This window comes from Lithobates pipiens, unplaced genomic scaffold, assembly GCF_037356315.1.
Source record: "Lithobates pipiens isolate NorthernLeopardFrog02 unplaced genomic scaffold, aLitPip1_a1.2 Scaffold_13, whole genome shotgun sequence".
NCBI classification, from domain to species: domain Eukaryota; kingdom Metazoa; phylum Chordata; class Amphibia; order Anura; family Ranidae; genus Lithobates; species Lithobates pipiens.
In genome coordinates, this window is record NW_027507718.1 from 39,241,034 (window position 1) to 39,258,454 (window position 17,421).

The window sequence follows — 17,421 nt, forward strand, 5'->3', positions numbered from 1 at the left end:
AAATGGTTTTAAAGATAAAGCGCTATGTAGAGTTAGTTTCCCTGTATGTTTGCTGAGCGCAGGGGAAAGCTGGAGAGTGCCTTAAAGGGAAATTACCTGAATAATCCAAAGAAGGAAGAGGTTGTTTGGAAAAAGGTTCTACCTGCCTTATGTCAATTAAAGGGGACAAAAGCCTTTTATGACAATACATAAAATGTGAGGTCATTGGGATCCAGGTGAGGGCACAACTGGTGATGGTGGCACAGTGTGTGGAAGACTTTTAAGCACAAATTCACAGTGGGAAAAAATAACCTTAGCACAAGATTTTTTGGGAGAAACTTTATTTATGCTTGATATGAGAGGCATTATTGATTTTTCATGATGATCATATAGGTTTGATTATAATTATTTAAGTGCTACACCTATTTGTTCTATATAATATTGTCACACATTTACATGAGAGTGTGTTAAGGTAAAATCAGCTCATTGCCCATTTAAAATAAATGTGACGTTCATGTGTTTCACATAGCAGCTCACAATGTATACGTTTATTAGAGTTCTTAAAAACAGTCAACATTCTGAATATACATGAAGCCATGGTTCAAGCACCCATACCTGTCAGAGCCTGTTTCCATAGGTGTGAGAGGAGGTAGCTGGGGTGAGGGGTTATGAGGACTGGACTGCAAGTTACTCCCTGGAGAAGGATGGCTGGAAGCAAGAGGCTGAGACTGATGAACGTTCCCACCAGCAGTTCCACTTCTACTTGAATGAGAACTGGAGAACAGGGCAGCTACAAAAGAGAAAACAAATTACATACAAAAATGCTTATGGTTTTGCTCGGTATTCGACAAGTGAACAACATTTAGGCAGTCAGAATGAGGGAAAATAATACTGAAAGGAAAAGCGATTTTAACGCTCTTGCTTGAGTCAATAAATACAGAGTAATAGAAGGACTAAAATATTTACCTATCTTGAAAAAAAATAAATCCACTGAACTGGAGCATCACAGCTCAGTCTTTTAAGCAGGACTATTTAACATAAATGAATACTGTATACTATGTTTACATATTACATATGTGTGTTTGTATACGTATAGTAATTGCTATATATTGTTACTACATTTTTTTTATCTACTTATTTAATGATCTCAGAAAAAAATATTTTATTATCAGACTCTATGGAGTGAATTTTTTAAAGGCAAATAGGCTCTTCAGTTCACAAGGGAATTGTTCCTTAGCTTAATAAATAGGGTGCAATCATGTGCAAGCAAAAATATAGCTTTTTTAATTTTTTTCCTGCACATGATTGAGTATTTTTTTGCAAAGTGAATTTTCCCCACGTTTACAAATCTAAGAAAAAATTCCCTTTGGAAAATAAACAACCTATTTACCCCTAGTAAATTAGCCCATATGGGTCCACACTAGTAGTATGGTTCACTTTAGTATATGATTCTACCCTTGTGCTAGGTCTGATGTATAACTATGTTTGTACTAAAATGGGGGTACTCCCCATCAACCAACAGTTTTCAGTAACCTCTACTCTGCCTAAAAGCTGGGCTGGTTTGATCTGCAAATCTTTAACGCTTTCTGGTTTAGACAGATTTGTGAACAATATTTGAGGGAAATAAGCCTTTTGTGTACATAGAAAAAGTCATAGATCTCTAAGTTCAGCTCATGATAAATAGGGGCAAACACAAAAGTGTTGCGTTTATAATTTTGCTCAGTGTACAAAAATGGGGCAGACTCGATAGACCACTTGGTGTTTTTCTGCCATCACTCTTTTATGTTTCTATGTTGCAAATGAGAAAAAAAATAAAACATCTGGAAAATAATAGCTAAAGATAAAAAGGAAGAAAGGCATTAATTGGAGCTGATTAGGGTTAGCTAGAGGTCAATATTAATTACTTAACAACTTTGACCTACACAAGAATGAAATAGCAAATACAATGAAACAATACATTGTTACATTGTATTTTGTCACCCACACTTGCAAGTGTTAAGCTGGGTATATATATATACCAAAAGTTTCCGGTTCAGCAGGAACCGGCCGACTTTCAATATGTGTGTACCGCTGTCTGTTCAGCAGAAACTGGTCTAGTGACTTCTCTTGAACGGGCCTTCTGGAAAGCTAGCATTTGATCAGCGCTTGCAACGACTGGTTGCAGCATTAATCTTTGTTTTCTGGTGAGGTAGTAGGGGGAGTCCCCACTGTCAGAATAATAAGACTGATTTGGATTTGAGAGAGACGCTACAAAATAAAGGTATGTGGTTCCCCTCAAAACTTATAGTAGACCCTCAACCTGGATAAGAGTCTCATACAGATTTTGAGGGAAACCCCACGCAAATCCCTTCAAAATCCATACCAGACCATTATTCAGATATGCAGCCTGGCTGGCCCCCAGGAAAGGTGGGGAGGGGGGCAAAACACGTCCTCCCAAATCATGCCAGGCCATTTACCCTCAACATTGGGAGGGTACCCTTGCGCAAAGTACCCACTCCCCCCTGCAAGGCACCATGTTGATGAGGATAAGGGCTTCATTCCTACATCCCTAGCCTGGTGGCTGTGGGGGCCACCAGATATCTGTCCATCCCTCCAAGATCAATCAGTAATGGGTAAATAGTACTCCTTGTTGCATTTACCAAAAACTTAAATAATTAAAAAGTAAAAATAAAAACTGCACAAAAGAACAAAAGTCCTTTGTTTATTTCTTTCTTTTAAGTTTCCCCCCGATGTAAAAACATTATTCACATCACCCAGCAATCTAGATCCTGCTTCAGTTACGATAAGCGATTAGCCTGACAATCTGTGCCAACAAATCCTCTCCCATTGATACTTCTACTGCAATTTTTCTGGCTAACCAAGCTGCATGCATAGAGATAAGGATCTATTATGAAACTTGGGGAACCCCCATACTCATCTAGTGGATAAAGGTCTGGTATGAATTTTGAGGGGACCCTATATAGTTTTCTTATAAACAGAAGGAAGCCAGCCGGGAGCTATCATTTAACGGCAATAGTTTTATTTTTCTAAATGTGACTTTTGTTAGCATACATTGAACTGTGGCACAACTTCATGTGTAAATTTTGGGTTGTTACCAGAGCAGGAATACAGGTGATATCTTCTAATGGGGACACTAGTTCTGGTGACCTTGGTGACAATGGTTTTGCACAGAGCAACCTTGATCCTCTTCTTCTCCGGTTCCCCGCTGGGGGTCCTGGCTCCTCCCTCCTGCCCACTGTCCCTAGAGCAAGCTGCTTGCTCTGGGGGCACTTGTGTTTGCACGCTCATGAAACCGACACTGTCTGTTTATAAGACACACAGCATACGACTCGACCCACCCCCCTACTCCCTCCTCACTGGCTATGATTGACAGTAGCAGGACTCAGCCAATGAGGAGGGAGAGACTCTGGAAAGCTCTTGTGGTCATCGCTAGATCAGGATCAGGCTTGGGCAAGTAAAGGGGAGGCTGAGGGGGCAGATGCACACCAAAGGTTTTTTACCTTCATACATAAAATGTATGAAGGTAAAAAACCTTCAACCTTTGCAACCACTTTAAAGGAAATCTTCCAAATGGGGCACTGATTTAAAAAAAAAACCTGACAGGGGTTATAAATACAATATTCCTTACTCTATCCAAAATTTAATGTTTTGCCTTTAGTTCTAATTTAAGGCAGTTCCCAAACATGTTATTTAAAGGAAATGTGTATTTTAAATGCTTACAAGCCTCCTTAAATGGCTCTTCACTGAATTATTATTATTATTATTTTTGCACTGGTACATGTCTCCCTATTGCAGTGGCAAACTACTCACGCACTTTTGAGGTTTGGCTATGTTCAGCATTTGAGGATTTCCCATGGCCTTCGGTGAACATCAAGCTAACCATTGCTCTGTTTGTTCATCCCTATTCCTGATAAGAAGATAGGCTTCATTGTTTACAAAGTCTTAAAAATGAATGTAAAAAAAAACAAAAAAAAAACATAACAAGTAGTGCAATAAGCTTCTTTTTATCAAAACACCTTTTATAAGGATTTAAGTATTGCGACAGTGGGTTTGATTTACTAAAACTCAAAAATCAGCTTCCAGGTTTTTTGTCAACGCTTATTTGAACAATTATGGAAGCTGATTGGTTTTCTATGCAGAGCTGCACCAGGTTTTCCACTCTCCAGTTTTAGTAAATCAACCCGAGTGTTTCTATAGTGTTTGCTGTAAAAGTAGAATTTGGTAAAAATTGAATGTGTGCTTGATGTCTCAATTTACGTTTTAGTAGAAGTCCTAGGAGTGTTAATCATCTAGACATCTAAGTATATTAACAGCAACTTCTTTTTCCATGGAGTAATAGAAATTGCAGTTTCAAGAACTGAGACTAGTTTTCTTTATTTTTTCTCTAGGGAAGTATACTTTAACATCTGGCTTTCCAGCTTACTCATCCTTATAGATGTGGCTCAAGTGTAATTTTTTGGCAATGAAGTGATGGGGCTCCAATGAAAGTAAGCAATTTTGAAAATAACACTTGAAATGCCCCAGTTTATTTGTGTGTAATAGGTAGTAGTATATCCTTAAATAAGAAATTGTTCTGTTTCCAGGAATTCCCAGCCAAACATTTATATTTATAGATTTCACTGACATTCATGTAAGCCGGTATGTTGTTTTATACATTTAACATCAAAAAAATCAATTTTTACAATGTGTTCAGCTAAACTGCTGTATTTTTAAATGTATGACTAACAAGATGTCATACAGAATATAAGTACAATTTTACCTAAGGCCCTGTTCACAGCTGAGCGTTTTTCAGCTTGTAAAATGCTCAACCCTGAAGCTTCAAAATGTCCAACAAGCAAAATCCTATTAATTTCAATGACCCCTGTTCACAATGATAATGAATGAATAAGCGCACCTGTAAGTGTGTGAAACGCATCTACCATTTGAACTGTCTGTAACACTTTTGATGGATCTTGGAGTGCAGCCACTTCTTCAGTGTTGGCCCCTGTTCACATATGCTTAAAAAAGTACATGAGCTTCTTTTTAGCGGATTACAAGTATTTTTGGCCCCATAGACTTCAATAGAAACATCTGACTTGAGCAGAAAAACGCTTATAAAATGCTCAAATAGCAGCTTTTCACCTCTAATTTCGTCTCTCTCTCTCCTCCCCCTAGTTCTTTCTTTTGGCTAAACAAAGGCGCCTAAAACTGTAAAACACTTCTACTACACTTCTAAACTGCTTTTAAAAAGCTTGTAATAAGCTGTAAAAAAAAGCTTAAAAAAATGCCCGAAAAATGCCAGTAAATCCATATGCTCAGGTGTGAATGGAGCCTAATACACACAACCACCGATAGGTAAACTGTATACATATACACAGCTATTAACCATTTATAATTCTTTTAACCAAAAGCTTTAGTGACCAAGGATCAAAATGATTGCAAGATTCCCTGGCCATACACTTTACAATCTGATTGTACAACCTTCCTTAGATCTACCAACAACTACTATGCACTAAGGAAGGGATATGCAATTAGCGGACCTCCAGCTGTTGCAGAACTACAAGTCCCATGAGGCATTGCAAGACTCTGACAGCCACAAGCATGACACTCAGAGGCAGAGGCATGATGGGACTTGTAGTTTTGCAACAGCTGGAGGTCCGCTGATTGCATATCCCTGCACTGAAAACAAAACACCTAGGTGTGAACAGAGCCTAAGATATGCACTCATGATACAGTGTTTAAGCAGATCTAAAGTAGAATGAACGGCGACATTACAAATTGGAGCATCTATAGTAAGTCTTTACATCAGTCCTGCATGTTAGGCAGTTTACGTTTTGGTTGAAGATTGCCCTGGCCTTTTGAAAATAAAAAAATAGAATTTTCACTGCAATACTTACCTCCTCTCTATCAGGTTTCCTCCACATACTCACAGTTTCTGTGCCCTGCTACCAGTCCTATTCCAGGATGAATGACAACCAGCATCAATTGCTCCACTTCCTGTGAGCCCAGTCAGTCATGGACACAACTTCCGGGGATGGCCCCTGTGTTGGCTTTGGCTCACAGTACAATACTAAAGAAAGTAGGACTGATATTTTTATGTCAGCAACTTTCTTTGCAGTATTGAAGATTGTCCACTGAAGAGGCGAAGAGAAGGAGGGTTGTATGTTTTACATGACCACCAAGAAGACCCAAAGAGACAGAGAAACACCTTAACTGATTAAAAGGTTGACCCAGCAATAAAACAGTGTCAAATTAATGCAGCAGGCACACACTAATGCCCCTACCACCTAATTAGGCTCTGTCATTTGATACTTTGACCAATCAAAAGACTAACACCTTCACTTCCTGTCTGGCAAAACCATTGTCAACAGGACAAGAAGTGAGCAAATCTGTATTGGAAACCCAGACAATAACAACCCAACAGGAGTTCTGACCATTCTGACCCTTCCCCACTCTATCCAAAACTGAAAAACGTTTTGACTTTACAAACACATTAACCTTCCCCTCCACATTGAAAAAACACCAAACCTTGAAAATTAACCTATACGTAGTTAACTTATCCCTAACACTAAACACTTAGATCCCATAAACTAAAACCAAAAATCCCATAAACTAAAAACAAAATCTATTTGGCCTGTTAACTTGTGTTTCATTAAGGCCAACTATTCATTTAAATTGGTGGTCAATGAAGTACAATGAACCTAAAAGATGGGCATTCACTGTGTTTGACAACACACATCACATTAGTGCATTACTATGCCTTGAGGTGCCTTCCATTCCTTTAGTACATTGGGGTGCCTATACAATGACATGTAACATGTAACGTGCATGGTGCGTTGCATTAACACCATGGGCATGCAGGGTGCCCTGGATCCTGAGGCTACTATTGCTCAAATTTTTTTGTTTTTAACTTTTTTCAGCTTCAGTGGATTCCCTGCTCTGCTAATAAGATTTAGTCAAGGAAAGGCCTTCCCCTCACTCTGCACTGCATTGTATCTGGTGAATGGCTTTCACAGAAGTGTGGGAGGTATACTGTGAGAGGGGGATTTGTACTGGGGGGATATTTGGGGGAGGGGGGCTCTTTACTGGAAGTCATTTGGGCTGGTGATAAGGGGGATTTTTAGTTGTACACTGTCCTGTGTGTTATCTACTTCTGACCTCTGCACTCTTTGCATTATGCCCTCCTGAACTATTCACCTTATGTATTATGTAATCCAGAGCCCTGCAGTCTTTGCATTATGCACTCCTGAGCACTGTACTATGTGTGTTGTGCACTCCTGAGCCTTGTACTCTGTGTATTGGGCACTCCTGAGCCTTGTACTCTATGTATTAGGCACGCCCGAGCCCTGTGCTCTATGTATTTATGCATGGTATGGATATCATATAAAACCAGAAGAAAAGAGACAACCCTGTGTAAAACAGAAACATCTCTGTAACAAGAACATTATACCCTGACTATTTCAAACAAGAAAAAAAGGTTTTGGCTAGAGTCGAGCTTTCATATTTGGGAACTGTTTAATGCGGTTGTATACCCATTCTGATGAGTTTTCTTTATGTGGACAGTTGCAGTTTTTATAATCATTTGCTTTAGAAGAATGCCTCCTTACCTGCCTTCCTTGTGAGATTTCTGTATAATTGTGGCTTTTGACGTAGCCTGCGCATGCACCGTTTGTCCAAATTTTCCGGCAAGCAGAGACCCTACCGGAAAAATGGAGTGTCTATGCTGGGGCTGTGTCATTTCCTATTGTCGATGTCAACCCCCCGACATCCTGTGATGCCAGTAACAGGATAGTCTCCATTGTAACCGGAAACTAAGAAGAGGCTTGAATACTGCAATTAGTGCGCATGCACAGGATTACGGAGAGGAAAATGAAATGCGTCCAAAAGTAAATCAGAATACAGACACAGAAGAGCACAGTTGATATGGTGACGGCTATGACAGAGCAGCAGTATTTCGAAATATACAGTCTTTTTACAGTAAGAACGATTTTTGGGCTTACTCTTATGCCCCGTACACACGAACGAACTTTCCAACAACAAAACCATGGATTTTTGTTTCAAGGATGTTGGCTCCAACTTATCTTGTATACACACAGTCACACAAATGTTGGCCAACAATTAAGAAAGCGGGAACGTGGTGATGTGCAAGACGTATGACAAGCCGAGAAAAAGGAAGTTCAATAGCCAATGCGGCTCCTTCTGCTTGATTCCGAGCATGTGTGAACTTTTGTGCGTCGGACTTGTGCACACACGATCGGAAATTCTGACGACAAAATTTTGTTGGTGGAGAATTTGAGAACCTGCTATCCAACATTTGTTGGTGGAAAGCCCGACAACAAATGTTCGATGGAGCATACACACAGTTGGACTTTCAGCCAACAAACTCACATCCAACATTTATTGGAAATAAACATCCGGGAAAAAAAATCCGATCATGTGTACGGGGCATTAGTGCCCATTTTATTCCCAATACATATGTAGATTGTAATATTGGTTAAATAGTTTTTATTTTGACAAGTTTACTACCACTTTAATAAAATTTGTGTAAAAAGAGATTAGCTGCTAGTATATTCTGAAAATATATAGAGGGTTTGCTTCAAATTTAGAATAATGTAATGAATGAATGTAATTTCTACTAATTTAACTAATTAAAAGCATTGCTGAGTTATCACATTTTAATCCTTAAGGATATATGTAGGTCCTGTCTGATTTGCTGAATAGCAAACCTAGGCAATCACGATTAATGAATTTCATGAATCTCCTAGAAAACATTTACATAGATATATTCAGAAAAACAAATAACAAAAATTCACGATATACCTAGTTTTCAAACCAATGCACTTATAACTAGTCTTTTCTGTATTAGTTATGGGCATAACACGTCATTGCACATCTCGCCCACATGTTGCCTGAAAAGTCAGCAGAATCGATTGGTAACCTTCCATATAAGTGTTCCAGGAGTAATTCATTAAATGTGAAGTGTCAATTTAAAAAAAATGCAGAGAGGACATAACCAAATAATATTTAAAAAAAGTTTGCTGTGGAATTTCAGTTGTGACTTCTGTCCACCTTTTGTTTCATGATTTCAGCTAAACAACATGCTGAATGTTGACAATATGCTTCTCTCTTAAAATGTGGAGGATAATGGGGTTGTAAGGTAAGAAAGATAGTCTCCATAGACAAGCTACACAATGCATAAGGGCAATCAAACATAAATTGAAAGCTGCAAAAAATACAGTAGCTTCAGAAAAACGAGTAACGGTTATTACAGCTAAATACGGAAAATCAGAGATATTAGATGTAAAAGAGAAAAAAACACAGTATATTTCCTCTTAGCTGTGCCAATTACAAGTTTTCTTTTGTAAATCTGAAAAAATCATGGAAAACATGCTAAACAACAAAAAAATTAGAAAAAATTAGACTGTAAGAGACCTTTATTTTTAAAACGCATCAGTAAATTATGCACAGTGGGGAAATGTACTGCTAGTGCGCAGAAACACTAGACAGTGTATAAGGCTCCATGATAAGGGGTTTAGAACACAGGTTCTGAATATAAATACTTGTACATACGCTGTTTTCTTCATACAACATCATAGCATATACGGTTGCATCGCGGCACATAGGGGGCGGAGCCGGGTGGCAAATTCAAAAAGTACACAAAACATAACACATACAGTACACTGTAATCCTACAGATTACATTACTGTATCAAATCATTTCGCATCCCTTTTGTGCCTAGTGCTTTGTCCAGTGCCCTGCATGCACTTTTATATTATATGTACTGTTCTTTCAGCCTGGAAACTTTTTTTGTCCATGGCAACCAAAAAGTGTTCCTTTACATCAAAAGTGGTTTTAGACCAGCTAGAAAACAACGATAGTAAATTAGAACAATTGCAGAATTGAGCGATAGAGAATCAGGAGGAAATTAATTTTATTATTATTATATTATTAAGTTTATAATTATTTATAGTTATATATTTATTATATTATAATTTATAATTCCGTGTTTCAAACATTATCATACCCGGGATGTCTACTAGACTATTGTTTGGACAGATTTAAGTGTGTTATTCCTAAGAATTACAGGCCTACTTTATAAAACGCCAAATTTCTATGCAAAATAATGTACCAATTTGAGATGCAAAAATCTGACATAATCATACCACCAGAGTGTCTACAGATGAAGAAGGTCGGTATTAAAACCAGGTGGAAGAAAATTTACTGTCCTTGGCTGCAAGCAATCAGAATGTTTAGCTTCGGTTTCCTGATGCAGCATTAGTTGAGTACCTTTGGGTCTAGTTTCGGCTATATCAAGAGTCCTACTTTTCCAGGTTTTACCAATACTCTTTTACTGCCGTAAAGGACAAGCATTATCAGTTTTAACTAAAAGTTATTAAAGTGGAACGTCACTCTCTCAATCAACATTAAATATTGTTATTCTTTATACTGCTAGCATTAGTAAATATATAAGAAAGTATATCATATTTACTTGTTTTAAGCACTTGCCGACCACCGCACACAGATGTACATCAGTAGAATGGGACAGGCAGGCAAATAGGCGTACCTGTATGTCCCTTTGAATTTGCCGCCTATCAGGTGCGTGCGCGCACCTGTCGCTTACCGTGGTAGCGTGACCGCGGGTCCCGGCAACTCAATGTTCGCCGGCAGCCCGCGATTGCGGTGTGGAAAGGCAGAACGGGGGATGCCTTTGCAAACGAGTCATTTTCCTGTTCTGCCTTGTGGCATGAGAGAGATCCACTGATCCCTGTCATCGGGAGTAGTGATCGCTGTCATGTCAGTGGTAACCCCTCCCCCTACAGTTAGAACACCTCCCTAGGACACACTTAACCTCTTGATCGCCCCCTAGTGTTTAACCCCTTTCTCTGCCACTGTCATTTACACAGTAATCAGTGCATTTGTATAGCACTGATCGCTGTATAAATGACAATGGTCCCAAAATGGTCTCAAAAGTGTCCCAATGTGTCCGCCATAATGTCACAGTCATGATAAAAATCGCAGTTTGCCGCCATTACTACTAAAAAAAAATAATAATAATAATAAAAATGTCATAAATATATCCCCTATTTTGTAGACGCTATAACTTTTGTGCAAACCAATCAATATACGCTTATTGCGATTTCTTTACCAAAAATATGTAGAAGAATACATATTGGCCTAAACTAAAAAAGAAATTAGTTTTTTTAAATATATTTTTGGGGCATATTTATTATAGCAAAAAGTAAAAAATATAGCTTTTTTTCAGAATTGTTGCTCTTTTTTTGTTTATAGTACAAGAAATAAAAACTGCAGAGGTGATCAAATACCACCAAAAGAAAGCTCTATTTGTGTGGAAAAAAGGATGTCAATTGTGTTTGGGTACAACATCGCAGGGCTGCGCAATTGACAGCTAAAGCGACGCAGTGCAGAATCACAAAAAATGCTCTGGTCAGGAAGGGGGTCAAATCTTCTGGGGCTGAAGTGCTTAAACTTTTTGTTTACATTCCTTACGTTACTTTCTGGTTTCCAGGCCTAGGCAAATTATGTTATACATTCCAGCAGTCTTCAGGAGGGGAGGAGGGGTTTTCTCAGCTAAGCACACCCTCCTGCATGTATGCCTGAGCTAAGGGCAGATGGGTTCCAGGAATGACATTTTACGTGAATCATCTGCTCTTACTCAAGATGGCCATAACCAGAAATGGTAGGGGTTGTTTTTCAAAGTAATTTCTGAGCAAAATAAAGCATAGAGACAGGGATGGATGGGTGAGTTTGCTTTGAATATTAAACATGAATAAATAGATTTTTTGGTTTGTGGTGCTCAGATTTAATTTAGTTAGTTCCACTTTAAGTTCTGGAGGTTTTATGTTGAGCAATGCCAGGCTTGCATTTGGCTGACTTGTATGTCCTAGTAACATGGTAATTATAGTAAAAACGTTGTACCAAATGTTCTCAGCTTTGGTCCACCAGATATAGAAAAGGATGCCCATTTGGCGACTAATAAACTAATAAAGGTTATAAACTAAGGTTATATCCAGGCACCTATTATTGGTGAGTGTGAGTTATGCGAGCAGAGCATTCCTGTTCAAATAGTGGTAAATAGGTCCACTGTCCAGCAATTTGATACTTTGTGTAATCAAATGCTTAGGCATTTTGGGGTATATTTGGGGTATACAACTCATCTTTAAGGACCTGAAACATTTTATTCCATCTTTGCCAATCTAGGGAAGGGGATGTCACCGCTACAAGAGGATAGTTCAATAACAAGACTCTCCTCCTAGCTAAAGAAGCCACAGGTGGCGACAATGCATGTAGCAATGAATGGAAAGGAGTTCTGGACAGCCGCACTCCAACAAAGCCTTTTATTTAAAAAACACACAAAATCCAAAATGCATGTCACAGCAGAACAAGAATACTGACGCATTTCGCACTACACACAGTGCTTTGTCATAGCTCAATGACTAAGCACTGTGTGTAGTGCGAAACGCATCAGTATTCTTGTTCTGCTGTGACAAGCATTTTGGATTTTTTTTTTTTTTATAAAAGGCTTTTTTGGAGTGTGGCTATCCAGAACTACTTTCCAATCTTTGCCAACCTGTTTATGAATACAGGTAGCATCATAAGCTGTCAGGGATTCAAATCCTGGTCGGAAGGCAGGGTTGTTATTATTAAGTGTTCTTGCATAGCAAGACCACTTACTGTTATCTCACATATATATTATTATTATTATAGCCTAATTTACCACCCTAACTCCTCCCACAGCTTTTTTTTAAAAGTAACATAACACAGTATAATGTAGTGACAGGGTTTTCTCAGCACAATATAGCATATAAACAAATAATCCACAATAAAGAATAAAGTAGTATTCCCAAGTATCTAATATTCATAGTCATAAAGGGACTCGAACAAGAGTAAGTCTCTTAGAATTTGTATAATAAAGTCCGTAATATAATTATTGTAAGATTTATAAATAGCGATATGGATAATGGCCACTTCTGGACCCCAAGACACCCCTCACAGGGATCTATCTGTGTCTTGGAGTTCCTCCCACAGCTTTTATACTACATAAACAGTAATAAACCGAAACGTGCGGATTATTCCCGATTGGTGTGCTATTACTTTGTGGAATGTTTCGTCGTATGGTTCGCGAAATATCGTTGTTTTTGCGGTGAAATTTGTCCCATAGGAACGAATGGCGAAATGTTTAAAACTAGAGTGGGAGGTAACAAAAGCTGACAACCCCATGATCAGCCAAAACATTATGACCCCCCATGATCAACCAAAACATTATGTCCCCCCATGATCAGCCAAAACATTATGACCCCCATGATCAGCCAAAACATTATGTCCACAACATGATCAGCCAAAAAAATGTATGACCAACCCATTATCAGCCAAAACATTATGACCACCCCATGAAAAGCCAAAACATTATGTCCCCCCCCATGATCAGCCAAAACATTATGACCCCCATGATCAGCCAAAACATTATGACCCCCATGATCAGCCAAAACATTATGTCCACAACATGATCAGCCAAAAAATGTATGACCACCCCATTATCAGCCAAAACATTATGACCACCCCATGAAAAAAATAATTTTTGAAAAAAAAATTGTTTAGAAAAAATTATTTTTGAAAAAAAAATTGTTTAGAAAAAATCATTTTTGAAAAAAAAAATTCAACTATTTCAAATAATGATGGGACGACTTCAACTTTTTTACTACTATTTATACTTTTTAAAATATTAAGCTTTTTAACACTTTTCACAGTTACTCCAGCCACTCCAACCACACAACAGTTACTCAAGCCACTCCAGTAGGTGGAGGCAAGAACACTTCACACAATTTCCCCAGAAATTGTAGACTTTTCTAGTAAAAGTTCTAATCCGTTAAGGTTAATGATTTTAAAATAATATTCTGCTTTCTAAGTAGACCGGAGTTTTTTAAATGGAACCTGTACTGAAAGTAATTTGAAAGCTGTCACCCCTGTATATTTAATATTATATATATATATATATATATATATATATATATATATATATATATATATATATATATATATATATATATATATATATACACACATACACATACACACACACACAAACACACAGTATCTCTAGTCTAGCTTTTTTTAAATAGTTTGGCAAGCAAATTTTGTGGTGCATCTTATAGGAACTGAAAGCAAAAAAAGAAATATAATTTGGATATTTACTAAGCACAGCAAAATAAGACCACACCATATAAATTGAATATCAGTATAAAATCAGCTACATAGGTTCATATATCAAGATTATGCATGCAAGCAAATGTATACACATGCATGTGGGTCTGACATCGAATTATACTTTCATGATTTATCCCTGCTCTTGTTTATTTTATTTAGTAAATAGTGTGAAGTATATGATCTTCAGTATAGTAAAGCTACTTCTGTGTACATATTTGTGACTGGTATTAATAGCTTTTTTTTTATATGCAGTGACTTGTAGTTGAGGTTTACTGGCCTTTAAACATACCAAACTTTATCACACAACATTGGTATATATAAAATAATGCCCTGGAAGTATTATTTGACTGTACCTACTAATTTCCACAATAAAACTCCGCAGATTAGGTCCTTCCCTAATTGTATTATTCCCACTGCAGTCATTAAAAAGGATTCTGTAGCAGTGTTATGAAGCATTGGGGATAAGCATTTAGTAGATTACAAGTGCTGTACTCAGAACTAGTTAAGCTCCCATACCACAGGTTAATTGGCTGCTCTAATTGCTTCGTCATTGTCTTCTACTTTTAAAATGAGAAAGTACAAATTACTTTGCACAGATGTTTCCAATTTCTAAAAAATTGTAGATAGTATAGTGAAGTATTCTGCCATAGATCAAACATATTTACCATTCTCACTGTAAGTGCTACCACATTGAAAAGTCCCTAAACATAGTACAAAGCAGGGTGAAACGTGAGATGATTGCTCTCATCCCAGCAGTTACTTCCGCCCACCTATTGATATGAGCACTTTCGCATTAGCAATTCCTACCTTTTATGCTTTTATGACATGTTGCGCTGAATTTGTGAAAATATAAAGATTCTCATGTAAAACCTTTGACAGATCAAAGACATCTCATCAAGACGTTTTTTGATAATGACGTTTAAAAAAGCTTCAGGAAAATAAATTTAAGCTAAAAACAAAAAATCACAAATGCACACAAAGGGTAAGCAAACCTTTTCTGAAAGATATGCAAACCTACAGTACTTCTAAAAATACTAGTTTCCTGGGTATAATGCTGCAGTGCTTTGAGTCACTAATGCAGAATAAGCACACCGATCAGGAAACATGGTGTAAAGTCAGAATTCTTAATCTGCATACTTATGGATTTTACTAAAGTACTGAAACCGTGGAGGCCAGCATGATAGTAAGGTAACTAGCATTTGTAGAATAGTAAGTCAGCATTGGCAGTTTTCATGTCTCCCTAAGGGCTCTTTAACACCTGTGGTGTCCTGTGCTACCCTCTGAAGAGCGACCTGCATTCAAGCAACATTTCAGAGGCATTTTAAGGACAGCAAGGAGATGTTATATTGCCTCTTCACCTCTTGATTTAACCTGTAATGCTGCACTGCCACACTACAATCATATGTGTTGCATACAGGTGTGGTGCGGGCCTATTGTGCTCAGTGGGTGAATATGCCCCCTCTCAGACTCTGCCTGTGTACAGCCTTGTCTGGTTGTATTGTTAGCATGGTGGGGGGTGGCCAGGGGGCTGTAAATCCGTGGCCCAGCTGCCTGTTATTCTGCCCCCGGACCACCCGTCTGATAAGTATCCTTAAAAATATCACTAGCTAAATATATCCTCACTGGAAAGATTTCCACCCTTCACTTGTCCTGAGGACCATTATTAACAAGAGTAAAAGTAAATCTTCCAGTGAGGATTTCTCTTGACAGGGGTTTTACCCATTCTTCATTCTATCGAAGAGAAACAAGTTTTAGCTACAAATTAAGCTTCTCCTCCAATATCTACCTTAAAGAGGGAGTCCACTCCCGTGGGAGTCTATGCCCGGAAGTGGGTGCAGATACCTGTCTAAGACCCCCTCCCCCCTGAAAGGTGCCAACTGTGACACCGGGGGGGGGGGAGGGTTCTGATGAGCAGAAGTTCCAATTTAGGGTGGAACGCCGCTTTAAATTCCAGAGCATTTGTTTTACAGTTTGGATGGAAGTGTTTTGGTTTTGCACCTTATACTTTTTAGTTTATGTAGTCTAACCTAGCTTATCATATGTATTATACTGCAGTAATCCAGCAAAATGTCAATATAGCAGGGACCTATCACTGCAAAAGGAACATTGCCTTTGTACTGGCCTAAAGTGCCCTAACTTCACATCCTATCCTCTGTAAACCCAACCCAATGTGGAAAAGTTGTGTTTACTGTCCCTGCTACAAAGCACTCCTATGGAGCGCTGAGTAGTAGGATTAGAAGAATAGTGCTAGACCCTTGCTTCAAATAGTCACTGTGCCAGGGTTGTTTTAGAAATTAAGAGTATGTACCAGTTCACACATGCTTTTCCATTTTCCTGCCATAACTGTGGTTGTTTGGCTTGGCCACAGAAAGAGAAACAGAGAAAGCAATGCCCACTGAGAAGAGCTGAGTGAACTGGTGATGGCACATTGCCTTCATCGTCTGAGTGTCATCATTATCCCAATTTATACATGTATAGTGTATGATCCTTTATATACATCCTATTAGCAAATTTATCTTACTATTGCAGATTAAACTAAATAAACTTAATGTCAGTTGTGTGTTAAAAGTCTATTGTAACACTTGTAAATTATATTATATAGGAATCTTGAAATAAAACATCCCAACTAGTAAAATGTCAAACTGGAAATCTTCTTGGTACGTGACATTACTTTACAATCATCATAGAAATAACCTAAATAACTAAATTAAGCATTTTGCCACCTTATTCATGACTCCCTTCCTAAGTATCAAACTGAGTGAAATTCTTGATTTACCAACTGACACCTTTTGTAGAGTCACTGTTCCCAATTGTTTACTTATTGCTCTTTACTGTTTTGTGAAAAATGTGTCCGCTGTTTGTTTCTCTAACACTTCAGGTGGTTAACTGCACATTTAGCTGTTATCTCCTTTCTTCATCTCTTTGTATGGCTGAATCATTTGTCTGTATATCTAGCAATGGCATTTCTGTATTTGTACTGTACAATTTTCTCAATAAAACTGTTTGTAAACTTTTTAAACAAGCCAAACCTGACATCTCTATTTGCTTTTAATGAGAAGTTCCTTTGCAAAGATCACAACAAAGATTCTAGAGTCTGTTGTCAGTCAGATTTTAACAGCTTAGAAAAGCCTACCATGTGTTTACATTAGAGGGAAGGCAAGCTGCAAGATCTATTAAAAAAAAACAAAAAAAACAATAAGGCCCCTTTCACACTGGGGCAGGAGTGGCATCGAAGGTAAA

At 38.0% G+C, this 17,421-nt stretch overlaps 1 protein-coding gene across 1 annotated transcript in view; it reads right to left on the reverse strand.

Annotated features, from left to right (window-relative positions):
- Positions 1–17,421, reverse strand: part of GLIS3 (GLIS family zinc finger 3) — a 535,482-nt gene that overhangs the window by 75,963 nt on the left and 442,098 nt on the right. The window contains exon 8 of the mRNA XM_077475027.1: positions 595–769. Coding sequence (XP_077331153.1) covers positions 595–769 — 175 coding nt within the window. The remainder of the gene's footprint in view (positions 1–594; positions 770–17,421) is intronic.